This window comes from Zeus faber (assembly GCF_960531495.2).
Source record: "Zeus faber genome assembly, chromosome: 7".
Lineage (NCBI taxonomy): Eukaryota > Metazoa > Chordata > Actinopteri > Zeiformes > Zeidae > Zeus > Zeus faber.
This window is the reverse complement of record NC_137203.1, coordinates 8,051,179-8,070,540: the sequence shown is the minus strand read 5'-3', so window position 1 is coordinate 8,070,540 and position 19,362 is coordinate 8,051,179. Positions and strand designations below refer to the sequence as shown.

The 19,362-nt window shown below is 41.4% G+C and overlaps 1 protein-coding gene across 1 annotated transcript in view; it reads left to right on the top strand.

Moving 5' to 3' along the window:
• adamts3 (ADAM metallopeptidase with thrombospondin type 1 motif, 3) overlaps positions 1 to 19,362 on the top strand; it is a gene marked incomplete at its 5' end in the record, with an annotated part of 152,332 nt that overhangs the window by 93,064 nt on the left and 39,906 nt on the right. Inside the window, 5 exons of the mRNA XM_080003784.1 lie at positions 2,156 to 2,299; positions 4,495 to 4,627; positions 14,393 to 14,506; positions 14,836 to 14,981; positions 15,615 to 15,790. Coding sequence (XP_079859910.1) covers positions 2,156 to 2,299; positions 4,495 to 4,627; positions 14,393 to 14,506; positions 14,836 to 14,981; positions 15,615 to 15,790 — 713 coding nt within the window. The remainder of the gene's footprint in view (positions 1 to 2,155; positions 2,300 to 4,494; positions 4,628 to 14,392; positions 14,507 to 14,835; positions 14,982 to 15,614; positions 15,791 to 19,362) is intronic.

Here is a 19,362-nt window from a genome sequence, read left to right as displayed (position 1 = left end):
GCCTGGGTTGAAAAGTCCAAGAATTTAGTATCCGATAACTTAGCTGTGGAGAAACTACGTTGTAGTCTAATGCAAATAAATAACCTTGCCACTTGCGTGTTTAGTGTAAACATACGCTACCTCCTCGGGTTTTTATTCTGCTCATGATCCGAGTATTAAGTGACAACGGGGACCTTTCAGCAGATTGGCATTGAGCACTTAAGCACAGTGTTCCTTTTTCAGTCATTTTAGTTTCACAATATTATTCAAACACAGTAAGTCTGCACTCATGACCTGACGATGCCAACGATTTACACTCCTCGAGTTATGTCCTTAATCTTATTTATCTTACATCTCCCGTCTCTGAAATCCCTGTTATTGTTCGGTTCGAAAACACACACTCTCGGGTATTCCAATTACAGCTCAACGTTATCCGCCCAACAAGGCTTAACTGATTTTTTCGAGCCATATAGAATTTCTTGGAAAATAATGTGACTGAGCTTGAGAGCGAGGGGCATATTTACCTCTTCTTAAATGTTCTTCAACAAGAATGTATTTAGTCCATCTTGTTGGTGTCCGTGGCTGACAATGTGCTCGGTTTCCCCCCGGTAGAATGGAAATCCAGAAGGGTGAAGGAGAAGCGTACCCCAAGGGGAGCCAGAGAGAATCACAGAAAATGAACCTTTGAACAGAGAAGAGAAAGCTTATAAAAAATTAAAATATAAAGACAGGACACACATAAAACTCACACAAATCTTCCCTTGTCACTTTGTCATTTTATCAGAATAAAAAAACCTTCATTGATTACAGCGGCAAGACAAACGCCAAAGCTGAACCCAGTTGGCGAAAGAAAAAATCTCCACGTTCATTATGACATCTATAAAGAGAGTCTGCATTTATAATATGTAACTGAGAAATGCAAGGTGCTCATTCTTCTCTGACATCATCGCCAAAAACAATAATAATGCAGGTGCCTTGATTGCTACGGTTGACAGGCTAACAAAGCCTCCTGTGTCAGTAGGCTCTAAACTTCTATCCACCTGCAATGAATTTGCCTCCTTCTTCACCGACAAAATTAAAAAAAAATTGACACGCAGTCAGTGCCGCCATACCGGGTACAGGATATGTGCTGGCCCTGTGTCCACTAAAATAATTTCAAGACAAGACACAATTTGATGCAATATACCGTATTTTCCGGACTATTATCTATTCTATGTCATTTTATTATGTGTTTCTTTTGCACATTGTTGTAATGCTTTGGGTTTTTTATGTAAAGCACATTGGAAAACGTGCCTTGCCTTGTGAATAACTAAACATCTAAACAGTCAGTGATTCAGTCAGCACAACATGCCTTATTGTTCCAGTGCTTGCCTGCGCTCTCACTCAGGTTTCAAATAGTGTAGTAAAACTTACAGCATTTGAATTTGACATTGCACATAAAAATCACATTCAAGACTGCTTTCTGAACATTAACTGGATGAGTTCCACGTTCTCCGTAAATGAAAACCTAACACTTTCTTTACTTTTTTTTTTTTTTTTATTACGCGTAGTTGATACTCATACAGGTTGAGCTCTTCAGGGAATTCGTTGTAATTTTCCGAGTGATTTAAACTCCTCCACTTGAATTTAAATGCATTAGATTGGTCACCCTTTTCCGAGAGCTGTGACATTCAAGGCGAGGCCATTTTTCTGCAAGGCAAATCGAAGGAGTAGCAGAGGTGACTTGGTGATTATTCTCCGAGCCCCTTCTCAACAGTTTTGACTCCAGCTCAAACTGAAAAGAAACTGGCCTATCTTTGAGAGCTTTGACACAAAGTTATTTGTCACTTGTTGGAGAAAAGGCTCCAGCAAATGGAGAAAAGACTCCAATGTATCCAACAAATGGACCCTTTGGACCTTACCTACTATATAAGGCACTCCAGCAGATAAGGGAAGATATGGTAGACTTCCAGACAAGGTCCTATCCTTTGTGCCATTAAAGTAAATAAATAAATCCTCCACAAAGAGTAAGTCTGATGGCAAAGTCGTCAACATCTTTTGACATTCTATCAAGCAATGACACGCTCAGTTATCGCTCAAAGGCGACATGCTCCCCAGCCTATTCATCACTGTTTCGTGTTTTTTTACCCTGCCGTACCACTGACCTTGTCCCTCTCTGCCTTTTGGGGAACAACAGTTTGGGGATGGAACACGACGGCCAGGGCAACCGCTGCGGGGATGAAACTGCCATGGGAAGCGTGATGGCCCCACTGGTGCAGGCGGCCTTCCATCGATACCACTGGTCCATGTGCAGCGGACAGGAGCTGAAGAGATACATCCAGTGAGTCTATCCAGATCCACCGTGCAGACACCACACACTGCCGTGCATTACCTTGAAGTAGGTCTAAATTTGCTTCTAGTCTCAGGGGGGCTAAGTGTGTGACTCCGTGTGAAGTGTTATCATCCATGAAACGCGGTCTCTACCATTGGGGAGGCTTTTATGTGGGGATGCTTTTCTTTGGCGTTGCTGCTTAGAGACAAAACCCAGACACTTGAGATGGAGCATTACACGCATGGAAAAGCTTCCCCTGTCGTAATTTTTGTTGAATTATGCAAAATAAGCCTCAGTTTTGCTTTGTGTCCCGAAAAATTGACCATTCGACCATTTGTACACCAAATGGTTGAAAAATGTGTCATTCAACCCTTTCTTGCACAAACTGCACATCATTCTACAAAAAAAGCTCTAGGTCACTTACAGCAGCAGTGTGTGAAGCTTTATCCTCACCATAATAAGGTTCTGCAGATTCTCTTACTGCAGTCTGCATGATACCACATCAGTTCTGATTGAGTTTTCCATTCGACTTTAAAGCAATCGATTTGGAAAAGTAAGGGTTCAGTGGACAATGCGGACAAAGTATTGGCACTGTGTCCCAGTATATGACGATGCACAATCAATTGCATTCACTACGTTGAGTTCCGGAGTGATTACAATTCCTGGTAGTAGCACAATTCCAACCGAGGATCGATACCTTAACAACAGAGCCTTCGTGTAGCAGCAGAAACGCACAAAGCTGAGGGAGAGGCAACCAGACGAAACAGTGGAAATATAAAAACCCCACAATACGTTTAGGTATTTACCATCCGCCTTTGTCTGGAATCAAACTGCATTTTCCCGGTCCATAGAAGTGAAAAACTGCCTTTTGGACTTCACAAGGTTTGACAAAATTATGGCACATACAAAAATGGAATGAATAGAGGACACATTATTATCCACAGTCAAGTGGTGACGTAAAATAGAGTTTTGTTTTGGTTCTAACATTTGTAATCAGTTGTAGATACATTCATCCAATTACCTTGAAGCCTGTCTGCGCCATGCCTAGATAATTACAAAAAACCCATAAATGCCACTTCTGCGAGTTTGCAATTCCACCAAAGTCCATCAAGTCGAGCTATGTCATGGGGCCAGTCAGGTGTGGAGCGGCAGTGTGCGGCTGTCTGCCCAACTACTGTACTTTGAAAGCTAATGTTTTTTTTGGTTTGGGGTGTTGCAGAAAATGATTTGTATGGGGAAGTACGTAGAGATTCAGTGTCTGAAGAGACGTCTAGACATAGCTGAGAGTGCAGAAAGCAACGTGAACAATTTCAAACATTGGGTCAGAATTTGCATCCGTACAAAGCACGGAAACTTTACTCCACCATCTTTCAGAGTATGACATAGAATCCTTGTCCTTTTCTTGACACGTTGTTTGAAAGAAAATGCCGCTCGGCTGGGCTGAAATCACTGCCGTTCTGGAAATTGGTACGTCCACAATGTGTTTCAAACATTTTTCACAAATGTATGAAAGAAGACCTCTGACATCATCATGGCAATTATCTATTTGTACTTGAGCCAATGAGCCAATCAGAGCACAATGTTATGGAAGCATTGACTACACTCACATGTCAATTGTTCTTTAGCTACTTTTTCAAAATGTCTTGTTTTGTTTGCACTTCTAACACACTAAGTACAACTTTAATGTAGTCAATGAATCACAACTGTAGTATATTAATTATGAATCGATAAAATAATTATACTTTTTTAACATATTTAAGCATTATTTTTCTCACTTTTTCTCAAGACTGAAAATATGAAAAGGGCTAAATTGATCTCAGAGCCTTGCTGCTGATTATCAGCGGACTGATCAATCGGCAGCGTTTGTTTAAAGGCTCAACAGTACAAGAGGTATAGATATAAACTACATGACCAAAGGTATGCGGACGCTTGAACATCACACCCCTATGTCCTTGATGAAGATTTATTTTCAAAACCATGGGTGTTAATATGGAGTTGGTCCCATTGATTAGGAGTGTCCACTTACTTTTTTGCCATGTAGTGTAGATAGATATAAATATAGAATTTGATTATGGAGCGTGTGTGAGTGCGATTTCATCTGCAATCAACAACACCGTCTTCCTCAGAGTATGACATTGAATCCTTGTCCTTGTGGTGACGTCCTTAACCAGCTTCCTTTTTGTCTCTCGTTTCCCATTGGACAGCTCCTACGACTGTCTTCTGGACGACCCCTTCAAACACGACTGGCCGCAGCTACCGGAGCTCCCTGGGATAAACTACTCCATGGATGAGCAGTGCCGCTTTGACTTTGGAGTGGGCTATAAGATCTGCACTTCAGTGAGTAAAGGCCCGCAGGCGCCGGTTAAATTGAATTGAATAGACAGGAGGAGGGGCGGGATTAAAATAAAAGAAGTTGGCTGAAGGTGAAAATCCACCGGGGATAGTGCTGAGAGAGTGAAAAGAAAGCGAAAGTGGAATATCAAAGAGGAGATTGAGACAATATACCTCTGCCCCTCTCACACCCAGCGCAAGAAAATGAAAGACTTCCTTGATAAAAAGGCTGTTAAATTGTGCAGTTTTTCAGCATGTTGAATTTTAGACTGAGAAGTAGTCCTATTTGAGTGTTTGAAGAGAGATGGATAGGTTCATTCATCCTTGGAGATGAAAACGCTGCAACTCATGTCAGAAATCGGCAATGATGATGAAGTAATAAGAATAAAAATGGAAAAAAAGAAAATGGCCATACAGGTACTCCTCACTTAACGACCGAGTTCCCTTCCTAGGACCAGGTCGTTAAGTGAATTGGTCGATAAGCGAGAACCAGTGTTATTTCACGCTAAGGGGGCGTGGCTGATATATATCGTATATATCGAGTTATTTCACGGTAATGGAGCGTGGCCATTGCGAACGCTAGTGTAGTGAATACTGATATACTGCGGGAACGAGACTGAGAACGGTGATGAGATGTATACAATATATTAAGTGTAGTGTATATACATTATATGTAGTATATATAGTGTATATAGTACATATAGTGTATATAGTGTACGTATATATAGTGTATATACAGTAGTGTGTATATTGTATAAATTGTATACTGTATATAGTGTATATAGTGTATATAGTATACATAGTGCATATAGTATATAAAGGGTGATGCACGATGAGGTGCTTGACGCTGAGACGCTATGGTATTGTACACAGCGTACAATACAGACTGGGCAGAGAGCTGGTCCTAAGTCCCAACGGTCATTAAACAGGTAGGTCCTTGAGTGAGAAGAACCTGTATACAATAAACCTAAGAATTAGCTGAAAAACTGGAAGTATACAATAAACCTAAAATATAACAATAAGATGTGTGTGGATATGTACATATTTTATTTTAGATTTAACTTTTTTCTCTGTCTTGCTTCTTATCCCTTTCTTGACATGCACTGTTTTTTTTTGTAAAAATATATATGTAAACCTAAAAATTAACCACAAGATATTTAGAAATACATTTACCTATACAACAAGCAACGTAGAAAAAGCAAAATATAAAGGTTTTCCCGTACAGTATAGATTTCAAACAATAATTGATGCATATGTAAGATATTTGTTTTGACTCAAATCATCACTGAACCTGTTTAGAAATTCAAACACTAGTACGATAATGATATCAAACAGTTCCCCTCTAAATGAGGCTGCATGACGAGGTCTCCGAGAGCAGATGGTGCGAATGAATATTTTAATTACATGAGGGCAAACACTAAACCTCTTCCTGTTGGGCGGTCCTTATGCCCCAATAAAAAATCAAATTAAATAAAATCCTTATTATTGCACAGAAAATCCAGGCAGCTGCCCTCAACAACCTGTGAAAATAACAGCTCAATTATTTTCAACAATATATGTGAAATTCTATCAAAGTAAATTGGATTAAAATAATACCTCTGACATTGTCATGGAAATGTCTGTTTTTCTACATAGAACAATTTATATTCTAATTCTTAGTCATAAAAAAAAAACTTTTTTGGTTGTTTTTTTTATTTTGAGTTTTTTTCAATATATTATCGTAAAAACATACGTATGTTGTAGACGAAATAAAGCTCAAATCACTCCCTTGTATTTAACTGCCTTATCTTATGTTAATTTAAAGTGATAAAAAAAATTATTAAATTAATGGTGATAGGACAAGTGCAGCCGAGAGTTTATTTATTTATGCTGAATATTTCAGGTGAAGGCATTTAAGTCACTCTAATTTATGTTCAGCCTGAATTCTTATCATCCAGAGACTCAAGCTGCGATAGCGCTCGTCCTATCGCTGCGGCAAGTTCCACCAGTTTGACCTTTGACCCCGTTCGCTGCCGACCTATTAAAAGGACAACTAGAGCGAAGCAGCGGGAGATGGAAATTCCAAACTTAATTTCCATGACTCCACAACCAGACTGTGTTTAACTTTTAAAAGTCGGTTGCCACGTTTCTGACCACGAGACTGAAAAATTGGTATATGATGTATGGTTGTATAATTGAGTGATAACAATCATATATAATAACGATCCATATTTTAATATTATCACTCCCGTCAAGTGGTACAGAGTAAATCCTTGGCTGAAGTTTCTACAGATGTGGTGCTTCTTTTTTTTTTGTTGTTTGTTTTTTACACATTTATCCATCTATATTTAGATTTTATACCCGCAGCCAGAGAAACCATAGCAGCCAGGATGTAACTTATGTGCATACAATCGTATTTTGTCATTTAGCTATTTTAGTTTTTTAACTGGCTAATTTTGGATATTAAGCTTTCTTTTTGATGATTTAAAATCGATGGAAGTCTTGAGTTTTTTTCTGGCTCTCCTCCCACGACACGCCATGCATGACATCTCAGTTTGTTATATGATTTATCTGTTTTATCTGTTTTAAATGCAAACCATCTCCAAACAAAAGACAGACATGTGGTGTTATTGTTTTTTTTTTTTGTTTTTTTTCCGGGTGTCATCTTTTTGCAAAGCGCTGGTTTTGTTTTTTAGTTCTTTCCATGTGTCTTCAGTGTATTTCTGGTCAAGTACCAAAAAAGTTCAGTGTTTGGTGCTTTGGTTAAAAATGGAAAATGTTTTACTTATAAAATAAAAAATAATACAATAAAATAGAATAAAAAGTAAAGTGGGTGGGGGGGAGCCAAATATACACAAATTGCCAAAAAATGCCGGACATAATATGTGGGCTGATTATTAGTAAATACCAATTGGGGAAAAACTGGATTTGGCAGGGAAACTGGGAGTCCGGTGCTGCGTTGCATTTGTCAGATTCATTTTAAGTTCCTGTTTTGGATTCATGGGTTTTGCTGTGTTGGCAGAGGACGTCGCCTCACTCCTCGGGTCAAACAACACCTTGAAAACCCCTGACTGGTGATGTACGTGGCTCAAATGCAAACAAAATGGTGGCACATCAACACCTGCAAACCCAGGCGTCTGACATCGTAGCACCGTGCTCCCTGCAGGTTAACTCTGGGCAGCGTCCTGAAAGACAAACAACAAAAACAAAAAAACATGGGCTGAATTTTAATGTTGGCTTTAAAATGCCAGTCCGACTTAAAAGTGACAAAATGCTGTTTACAAGTTTGTATTTTATTTGTATTATTATTTTTTTTTTATATCAGTTTTAACTTGCCTTGCCTCATTTATTCTTGGATGTATAAACATTTCTATATGGTTATATTTTTAAAAACAAAAACGACAATGTAACGAACCTCTCAATTTGAGGGAAAATTCCGTTTAACCTAACAATGGCTCCCGATTTATTCAGACCTTATGAATGGACACGGGCGGCTGATCCCTCTTAATTTGCAGATTAAACGCTATTGATTCGCTATTAACAGAAACAAGAGGCAAATCGCCTCCTTAAAACCACCGCAGCAATATCACACTTTTATGTTAATTAGTTTGTTGTTTGAAAAAAAAAATAGCCATTTCAGTGAGATGCTCGCACACCAAAAATTTACAGCGGGCGGGCAGGTGACCTCTGCCCCAAAATGCCATCTGGTCTAGATGGCCGCTTTCCATGCGTCTCCATCAAATGGCCCACTGTCAGATATTGGAAACTGAAGTCATAACCCAAAACCTCCGTAACACTTCTCACAAACTCTGAAGATAAATGGTTGTTTCAGGAAAAACCAGGATGAATTGGATGCACTTTCGACAGATCTAGACCATCCCTTTATTTTCCACACAGTTTCTTTTATTGGGTCTCCAGACCACACAACATTTACAGTAGGGCATTGGATTCTCCATTTAGAATCATTGAAACAGAATAACAATGAAATGCACATATATTTACATTGCAGTTCATATAGGCATACATATACATAGATGGATACATACACATGCACCCACATACACGCATATCCATACCTCCAAATATATATATATAATAAGTACATAAAAAAATATTGTACGTAAAGAAAGAGGGAAAAAGAGCAAGAAAATACACAACATTCAGCTTAACTAGGACATAGAATTTTGGGGAGGCCAAAAATCTACAATAATAAATAATAGAATACTTTGTGAAGTCATAAAGGGTTACACCCAAGTTACCAAGTAGTTTTAAATGATCCAAACTCAGTAATGTAGATCCCTCCAGATGGAATATTCCGTAAACATAAGCCTTTAATATAAGTAAAAGGTGATCTAGACGATTCTTATTATATCTGCTTTTCAAAGGAATATGCGTGTAGTTATTGGCATTGGTAGTTAAAAGGTTAAAATGCTGTATAATATAGTGATAGAATGGTATCGTAAATGTATCGCCTCTACGAGTAAAATGTTGATTGCACCAGCAGTGCACCCTAACTGAGTAGTTGTCCTAAACAGAAAAATGTAAACTAAACTATGACATGTAGTGCACATGCCAGGGCTCCGTGTCGCCCTCACTGCAGACTCTCCTCAAGTGGAAAACTCCACAATAGCACATACAGGACACTCGGTTTGATACCCATTACTCCATGGACCCCATTTGATAAGATTAAGTGTCTTTGACCCCCAATCTGAGTAGATTTGTATTGATGGATATGATTTATTATCTGTACTATAATTAGGGAGATGGCACTGGACCTAGGATCAAAACAGTTGTTTATCTACATTCTCTAACGGCGCTTACGTCTAGTCAATGAAATAACAGCGTGCAAACATTAATCATTTGGCTGCAACCTCTTCAAGGACCTCAATGCTTTAGGCACTCCAGTGTAGTATAGAAAGTACTGAGAGTAACTACTGTTTAGGTGGATTAAAACTAGAATTTGTACCAAATGCACATCCCTTATAGAGGCCGTCATATGTCTACTCATATCATGACATATCTCTATTTCTGAGTAGAGTTGTCAAAGTTCATCTGATTATATGTATTGCATATATTTGTTATTTATTGTAGTATATATGAGGGGGATGATGATGTGATAATGGTGGTTCCGCAAAATTATAAGTTGCACTACAGGTGGCTGGGAGTGTTGCTTCCACTTTGCACCGTCCTCCCTTCTTAAGTCCTGAAGTCTTTAAAATAAAAAAATGAATCCAAGTCACTGCTTCAGGAGTTAGTGCGAAACCACTCTTTGATTGCAATGTGAGGAACTGGTAATAAACAAGCCCCATTTGAAGTTTAAATATAGCTGCTATTGTGTTTATGAATCAAGCTTTGATTGGTACCGAGGGCCCTGCAGTACGAGGCACTCGTTGGATTTCAATGTCATCCACCCTCTTATTAAAGCTTGACTTAGAAAAGTAAATACTGAAGTCAAACACTTTGTACCAGACAACAATCTTTTCGAAGGGGTACCAACCTGTCCAGGCCATTTTAGAATGTAATTCAACTCTTTAGCAATAATTTATCTATTTTCACAGTTTCTTTGCTTTACTCTAGGGCATACCAAAGGCATGCAGGTATACATGAGAAAATAGCTTTTAATTTTATCACTTTTCAGAAGGAGTGAAGTATTGTTTCAATGAGCTGTAATATGTATGTATACATATGTTTATATGTATACTGTATATAGTATTATATACAATTGTATTACAATTTGTATACATTTTATATTTATCAAACTTTATTTCTAGGGCCTGATTGACTCAGCCACCTAGTGCTGAAACTGTCCCATGAGTGCACTCTGACTCTTTTTTTTTTAAATTGTATTTATTTAGTTTTTTCAAACGTTCAATTCACCGGTGTCCAAAAAAACATTGTCTTCAATCAGTTTTGGTGCTTACCTTTTGACGTGCTTCTCATCAGAGTGAGGCTTGACCTGCAAGACAAATTACAAACAACAACGTGAGCAACCTGCAGAGCAGAGCATTCGGCTGCAGAAACGTTGGATTTTTTCCACATTAAGTGATTGATAAATGCACTTCTTGCACTATGTATTCAAAGTGCCAAAAGCCAAATGTCCCCATAATCGGCCGTTTGATTTAACTTACTTTGTTGCCCAAATAAGCATTTCATACGCATTTTGAATGTAGTTTCTATACTTAATACTTCTATACTTAATGGATACTATTGGTTTGTGTCAAATGTCCATCATCTTTTACTGTTCATAGCACAACCTACTTAGAAGCTATTGAATGTTCCACGCTGCTGCCGCTTCTCACTGTGCTTAAATGCAGTTCAACGGGGCAAACGTTTATAGTATTTTTATAGTATTTTTCATAGTATTTACTTTTTTGAACATGTTTTGAGTAACAGCAAAATCACATTTTATTAAGAACAACTTTTTGCAATCACTGCAGTATATCCAGAGCGTAACTTTGGCCACAGCAAGTTGCCATTAGGAAGTAAGGCAATTTCCTGTTTCTAGTCTCTCAAGACAGCGCAGATGTAGCCCAAAGAGTCAATAAAAACCTGATACAATATTTTTTTCCATTACAGCATATAAAGACTGTCCAACAATATTGTGAGCTTTCCATTTCCAAAAAGTCTTCCCACTGACTACCACATCATTTGATTGTATTCCTCTTGTTGCTTAAATTGTTTGCTGCGAATCGTCGCGTTTGCAATATCTCCCGCAGTGGAAAACGTTCTACTCAATTATCGTACATTTTCCTTCAAAACAAGCGCTTAAATGTCGGCGTACGGTCGGCGTTGAGGACCCTTCTCTCCCTCCCACCGTAGTAACTTCTCCAACCGCTTCTTAAAAGCCTTGATGACTAATTTGCTCACACCGAGCTGACCGTGGTGAGCATGTAATGTGCCTCCCATCACCGGTGCATCACTCAGCACTCCTCATCTGGAAGCATCCTACAAAAACAACTAACTTTACTTCTATTTTACATCTCTTCCTGGAGTCACATGACATAGTTGCATTTAAATGCGTCAGGGGTTTTGAGTTCATTTCACAGCAGGCAGTTGAAAATGGAGTTCATTAGATTAACGTTAATAACAACATGAGAATCTGAGTACAAACTATACAGCGTGATGGAAGTCATGTGATGGCTGTGGGGATTAACGAGTGTTTTTGGCTATTTGTTTCTTATTTCTGGCGATCGGAAACGCCGGGGACGAGAATTAGGAGCTGGCGGTGTGGCTGATGGCCACGTTGTGAAACGATGGTCCCTTGTTTCGGTCTAATCTGTCCTGCGCGAGCCCACACACGTCTGCCCGTCAGCCCGTTGTTTATCACGGTCTCCATCAATTCTACAGTTCAGAGAAACCCATTTCTACCTTTAACGCTCAATCCATAAGAAAAACACCAAGTATTATAGACTCGGTTAAATGAAGAACTTATTGAACACATTTTAACTTGTTGTAATGAAGACACAAAAATGTATTACTTCAGTTACTCCACCTTTTGAGATGCTGGAGCGTGTATTGCCTTGGTTTCACAGGAGCTCGCCAGGCTGATCCCCCTGTGGGGCCTTGCATTGAGATAACCCAGATAACATGCAGAGCCTGCCTCCAACATTACACGACAGCACAGTTGGCAACAATGCACAAGAATGTCTCCCATAAGCCTCCAAAAAACCACCCACTCTACATCCACTTAATTTTCTACTTTATGGGCTCCAGGCAAGCTGTGCTGCAAGCCAAGAGCTGTACCATCAGGTTGTAGATCTTTGTTGATATATTCCACAGGTATTGACATTGAGGGTTGAGGAAAACCCTGGCGCTGCAGGGAATGTAGATCGGAACACGTAATTACCACTTAGCCATAGGATCAGATTAGTGTGACCACCTTTTCAAACCCGCAAAGGAGCAATAGATGACTTTTTTTGCTTTTACTTCATCATTATAAGGTTAATTTCCCACGTTCATGGCCACATAGGTGGACTAACGGGACGTTCTGGTCGAAGACGCGCTCTCCTCATACACGCCGTGAAGCGCCGAAGGAGAGGGAGGCGCTCGGTGCGCTCCTGCGTCTCCGCCGACGCAGACTTTGCACGGTTACCGGAAAATTTCTCTCTGATGTGCGTTCGCTGTACAACAAACTGGAGGAACTGAGACTGAACTTTATTGTTCATCACATGTGAATTAATTCACTCACGTTTGCCAAAACATTTATAATAAATGATCTTTATAAAAAAAATAAATACCGAATCGAATGGCAGTTTCAGCATCCGTATAGTGTTTTTTTATATTTGAATTCTATTCTAATTTCGTTGCTGCAGCTCTAGATCATAAACCTTTTTATATAAAAACGACTCGTTGAAATCGGTCGAGAAATGTTAGCGTTATAGTGCTTTTTATACAGAGAAACCAGCCGGCTTCTTCACGGAGAAAACAATAAGCCTTCGGGAGGTCTTTGGAAAATACCGACTTTCTCTTTGACGCGATGACAGGCTTCTAACTGTTACCGCAGTGCTAGATTCCGTCAGGCAGATCCACACGCATCACAGGCATCACAGGCACCTGTGACGCTCGTGGCTCACAGCGTCTATGATTCGCTTGCAACAGCCTTGACAACAGCACATTGATTGATTGACACACAGACGAATCCGTGTTGAATTCAGACGCGTGGTGCATTGTTTATGTTTTTTGATTGGGTGAGGTAATGAATGGGACAGAACACGATGAACTTCTATATAAACGCCGAACACAAGTATAATATTATTACTATTATTTTAATTGTGGTGAAAACAGGGACAATCCTGGAAAAAAACCTGGACGTCTGGTCACCGTACATAAGATGTCATGTTGAACATATTGCCAGCCGTCTCAAACACAGGCCGGGAACGCATTTATTTCAAAATAAAAGAGTTTCGGCAATACGTTTGGACACTGGTTGTCGGTCTAACATCACAACGTCGGCATGAACGGAAACTCAGTGACACCTGAATCAACTCCAGCTGGACCTGGATGTCGGTCTGTGGGGAGCTGCGTTGTTGTTGTTGTTGTGTTCTCTGCTCATTTGTCGAAACCCTGGATGGCCTCGTTTGCAGACTGCTTTTAGAGCCTCTCTGATCACAGCGCTGTCAGCCAGTGGAAAGTGGAATTTTTTGATTTTTTTTTCCCGTACTTGGTATTCACAGATTTCGTGCAGATTTCATGCTCGTTCAGCTGTGATACTGTACCAACACTGTAGAAACACTAGAACCAGGTTCAGTGACATGACCAGCCAAAATAATGGTTTGTTGTGACATTTTACTGGCGTTTTTACTGTTTCCAAAGCAGTGGTTCTCAACATGGGGTCAAGGGACCCCCAGGGGCCCTTCAAGAAGTTCCAGGGGGTCCCCAGCAAAATGATGAATAGCTTCACTTCAGCTTTATCCTGTGAAGATGAGATAAGACTAAATTAATATCCAAGGGGGAAATGGAAATGAAAGATAAAGAAATATTTTGAAAAGATGACGTCAACACAGTGTTGGAAAAAGTGTTCCAGCTCTGTGAGAGACAGGGTGGACGTGTCTGCCTTAAGCTCTTAATACACACAAATAAATGGGGCAAAAAAGTGTTCTATCTCTTCTTGCTCCTTCCACCAATAATGCACACAGAGTGAAGAGCACGTGCACAACGCAAATACATGAGACGTCTGTTTCTTAAACAGTGCCTGCTACATAAAGTTTCAAATATGAGATTTTTCAACAAAATAATCTTCCAGATTGCCTTTTCCATTTCTAATTGTAATTTCCTTTTTTTGCTATCTTTCAGTTTCGAACATTTGACCCCTGCAAGCAGCTGTGGTGCAGCCACCCTGACAACCCTTATTTCTGCAAGACCAAGAAGGGTCCGCCGCTGGACGGGACAGAGTGTGCCCCCGGAAAAGTAAAAAAAAATATATAAAAAAATTCCTTTTTCCATCCGTATCTTTGAAGATTCTTTGATGCAAAATTCTCTGTCGATGTGATGATCTTACCCCAAAAACTTTTTGAATGAAAAAGATGGAACAGTATCAATGGGATGCTGGAGAAGTGGAGGAATGTTTATTTAGAACTTGGATGACCCAACTTCCGCTATCAGCGGAGACAGGAATTCCCACGGGGAGCTTTAATCACGCTTTGACCCGTCTTGGGAAGTTTATTTATTTTTGCTGACTTGTTATGTCCCCTTATCTCTCCGCCCAACCTGTCCCTCCGCCCAACCACGCTGTCCAGTGGTGCTACAAGGGCCACTGCATGTGGAAGAACCCCAACCAGGTGAAGCAGGACGGGGCCTGGGCGGCGTGGGGCAAGTTCGCGTCCTGCTCTCGATCTTGCGGAATCGGAGTCCGCTTCCGAACGCGGCAGTGCAGCAACCCAGCGTGAGGAAAAAAATATATATATATTTTTTTCATATTTTATTTATTTATTCATATCTACAGTGTGTGTGGTAGTATGGAATGACTGAGGGTGAAATACAGTCTGTAATGTATTCAATGCACTTTGGCTTTAAGAAGTACCTTTTAGTTTTGCCAGCTTTACTATATCCCATTTCTAAAACGAGAAGAATATATAAGAATATTCAACCCCGACGCCTCTGCAAAACGGTGCAAATTCTCCTTCCCCAGCAACCCACTCTCTTCCAGATTTTGTCATTCAGTGTGAAGAGATTTATTTTTATTTTTCCTTACCAGTGAATGAGAATCACATGATTGGAACGTTATGAGGTGGTCTGATATGGTACTATTTTCTATTTCTTTATCACCAAACCCCACAAAGTGTGGAAAATAAAGACGTAGAAGCTGTAAAATTAAGTTTTGCCGGAAATTGTCTAGTAATAGTTTATTTCCATAATCATCAGTCTCAAAGGCTCCCCATCTTACATAGAACCCCCTGGCGGGTGAGCAAAAACAGCGCTCATCGTTTGATTCCGTTGTTCTTTTATTGTTGTTGTTGTTGTTGTGAGTCACATTTTGTCTCCATTTTTTGGGGGGAAATAAACCAACAAAAAACAGGCCCTCCAACGGCGGCCAGGACTGTCCCGGAGTGAACTACGAGTATCAGCTCTGCAACACTGACGACTGCCCCAAGCACTTTGAGGATTTCAGGGCTCAGCAGTGCCAGCTGAGGAACGCCCACTTTGAGTTCCAGAGCAGCAAGCACCACTGGCTGCCCTACGAACACCCTGACGGTAGGAAGTGTCACATTCTCAATATGGCCCTCCGATTGTTTCCAGCCTGGGGTTGTGTGTGTGTGTGTGTGTGTGTGTGTGTGTGTGTGTGTGTGTGTGTGTGTGTGTGTGTGTGTGTGTGTGTGTGTGTGTGTGTGTGTGTGTGTGTGTGTGTGTGTGTGTGTGTGTGTGTGTGTGACTTATGCCAATGGAAGTTTTGAAAATGGGAAATTGTTTTTTTTTTGTTTTGGTTTTTTTTCGTCTAATGTCGCCCCCGAAGTTAGGAAAAAAATTAAGCTGAATTGATGGCTCATGATTATTATTCATTTTAACTCAGATCATTTCAGAATCCGACAACAGAGATGACTGTTGAAAACCCCTCCTTCCCTAGTATGGGCTGTCAGTAGTACATGTGGTTTCGCATCACATCAGAGAAAATGGTAGTGTTCGATAGAGAGTCGTTTGTTCAACTAGACATTTAGCATTTTCCATTATTTACAGATGAAAGCTTCTTTTATAGAGCGCATAAACTGCACACAAATGATTAAATACACACAATTCATTACTATTTAAATAGGTTTATTGCTAGTAGATATGGTGACACCCAACGTTACCATTTAACACTAGGACGGCCGGAGCGATACGCATTTGGTTTCCGACTCTGCATAGAAGTGAAGAGACTTGGATAAATAGATACTTTATTGATCCACCGAGAGAAATTGCAGTGTGACAGCGGCTCACATTAATAGGCAATAACTATAATAATAAAATAAAGCAATACAAATAGAAAAAATCTGTCAATTTAATGTAAGAATTAGATTAGAAACCTGAAATAATTTCAATATTTAAAATTAAAAATATACAATAAAATAATTACAAACCAATGGTACGTCCACGGTATGTCTGACCACGTGGCTATATCCATGGACCTTTCATATCTGCCGCCCTCACAAAATCAAAACAGCAATTCTGTTCCCAACTGGAGAAAGATCTGCCGAGCCAGCCCCACAGTGGACTTACATCACTCTCCCCCAGTCTCCAGGCAGATGAAAATGTGGAGCTCTTCATTAAAGCTCTGAGGAGTGTTTTTAACCTCCATGCCCTCTGCAAGACACAGGAGGTCACTTTCGCTCGCTCAGCTCCCTGGTTCACCCCTGAACCGAGAACTCAAATCCGCTGGCCACATCCTGGAGCTCCAGGGCTCACGGCCCAGAGGCTGGCCTACCCTGAGCACCGAGAGGCATACTCCAGGGCTCTGAGAGAGGCCCAGGCTACTCCAACCTCATAAAAGACAATCCTGGGAACTCCAAGGAACTTTTTTTTCCACCATGAACCACCTCCTTAAGCCCCAGTCCCAGTCTGCCATCGAGCCCTCTGAGGAGCAGTGTAACGAGACGAAGATCACCAATCATCAGGTCCCTCATCTCCAGCTCTGTTACTCTGCCTGCCCCTAACCCTGACCCGCTGCCAGCACTGCCTCTGCCTCTTCCTGGCTTTCGTGAAGTGACTCAGTGAGAGGCAGAGGGTATAATCAGTAAGATGACATCCCCATCCCTTGACCACATCCCCACGGCTCCTCTCAAATCTTGCCCTCTGTCCTCTGGTGACTCTGGTTGTTAACCAGTCCCTTCACTCACTCTGGCTCAGTCCCTGCATCACTCAACACAGCCGTTATCACTCCCCTTCTCAATAAGCCCACCTTTTAGCCAACTACCGGCCTACATCCAACCCCCTTTCCTCTCCAAGGTGTAGGAAAAGTGGTTTCTGTGCAGCTCCCTGACCTTGACCGGCTCCCCCAGTCTTCTAGTCCTTTTTGACCTCAGCGTGGCATTTGACATCATTGACCACTCCATTCTTATCGAATGCCTGGGAGCCAGCATTGGCCTCCCGAAAATAGTTGCCAACTGGTTCCACTCCTACCTCTGTGGAAGGATGGAGTCTCCCTCTGCGGGGCCAGGTCTGGGACCAAGCAGGTCACCTCCTGTGCTCCACAGGGGTCGGTTCCCGGTCATATCCTTTTCATTCTTTACATGCTCCTCCTCATCACCACCTGTCTTGAGGAGATAAGGGTCTGGATGAATCAAAACTTCCTGCATCTAAACAGCAGCATCACCAAGACCCTCATGCTTGCCACCCCTCACCAGAGCCCGCACTGCCCCATAACCTACCTCACCATTGCTGGTCAAGACATCTCTCTCTCGTCCTCAGTCTGCAACCTTGGGATGAAACGTGACCCCTCCCTCACCCACATCAAGAACATGTGAAGGACATCATTCTTCAACTTCAGGAACATTGCGGAACTCCGCCGCACTCTCACTCCTTCCGACTCAGAGAGGTTTGACCGTGACTTTGTCTCCTCAAAGCTGGACGACTGTGATGCACTCTTCATCGGGATCTCTGAAGGTGCCCTCAGGAAGCTCCAATACTGTACATTAAGAACAGTCCCGCCAGGATCCTGATGGGACCCCTATCAGCCCCGTCCTCGCATCCCTTCTTTGGCTCCCTGTCACCGTACAGGATTGAATTCAAGGTCCTTCTCCTGACCTCCAAATGCAATTACGGAAACTCCCCCCGTCACCTCAAAGAACTGCTCACACCCCGCCGCCATTGCCGCCACCTCAGGTCAAGCAGCAGCAGCCTACTCCTCTACATCCCCTGTACCGAGCTGACCATGGGGGACCGGGCCTTCAGGACTGCTGTTTGCTTCTTTTCTTTTTTCCTGCAGCACCTTGAGAATGGTCCCCAATAAAAAGGCGCATGGCAAATTAAATTATTATATTGATAAAACAGAAAAACAAACAATTAACAGTAAAGATTTGGTAATGCACAACGGACCACATCGTGTGTGTGTCCGTGTGTGTGTGTGTGTGTGTGTGTGTGTGTGTGTGTGTGTGTGTGTGTGTGTGTGTGTGTGTGTGTGTGTGTGTGTGTGTGTGTGTGTGTGTGTGTGTGTGTGTGTGTGTGTGTGCGCGCGTGCGCGCGGCTCTACACACAGTTGCGGTGTGCACGTGTCCATTAAGCAGTTTGTCGATATGGCGCACCGGCATTACTCCTCCGTCGCCTGATTGATGGTGTAATTGTTCTGCCGTGTTTGGTATGCAGAGCCAGCAGCTCCGAGGTGTCCAAACCCCCAAAAACCAGCTCTTTTAACCACGTTTATTCGGCGCTGCTGAGCGTGTGAAACACGTCTGTTCTCCTTCCATCTGCGTTGTCCGTTATCAGCCGCGGCATTCACGTTTAGCCGTTCGGCTCCGCTCTGAATTAGTGGTGTCTTAGGAACCTGGCTCAGAACCAAAGGAAAAAAAATATAAAAGGAAGAAGAAGCGTGATATTTAAGTGTGTGTCTGACTGCGCCCTTTAAGTGGGAGCCGGTTGTTCTGAGAAACACTTTGATTTTATCATCTGGAAAAATAAGGCTGCGAGTACGGCGTGTGTGAAATCAAATGCGGTTTTGGTTTATCTACCTGGTACATCTCCCATAACGTCACCTCTGATGAGCGCTTCATCATTCAGGCCACCTGTCATTTTAAATAGAACATAATTTCGCAATAAAAGAACATTATCTTTGATAAAGAGTTTTATTGCCATTTTAA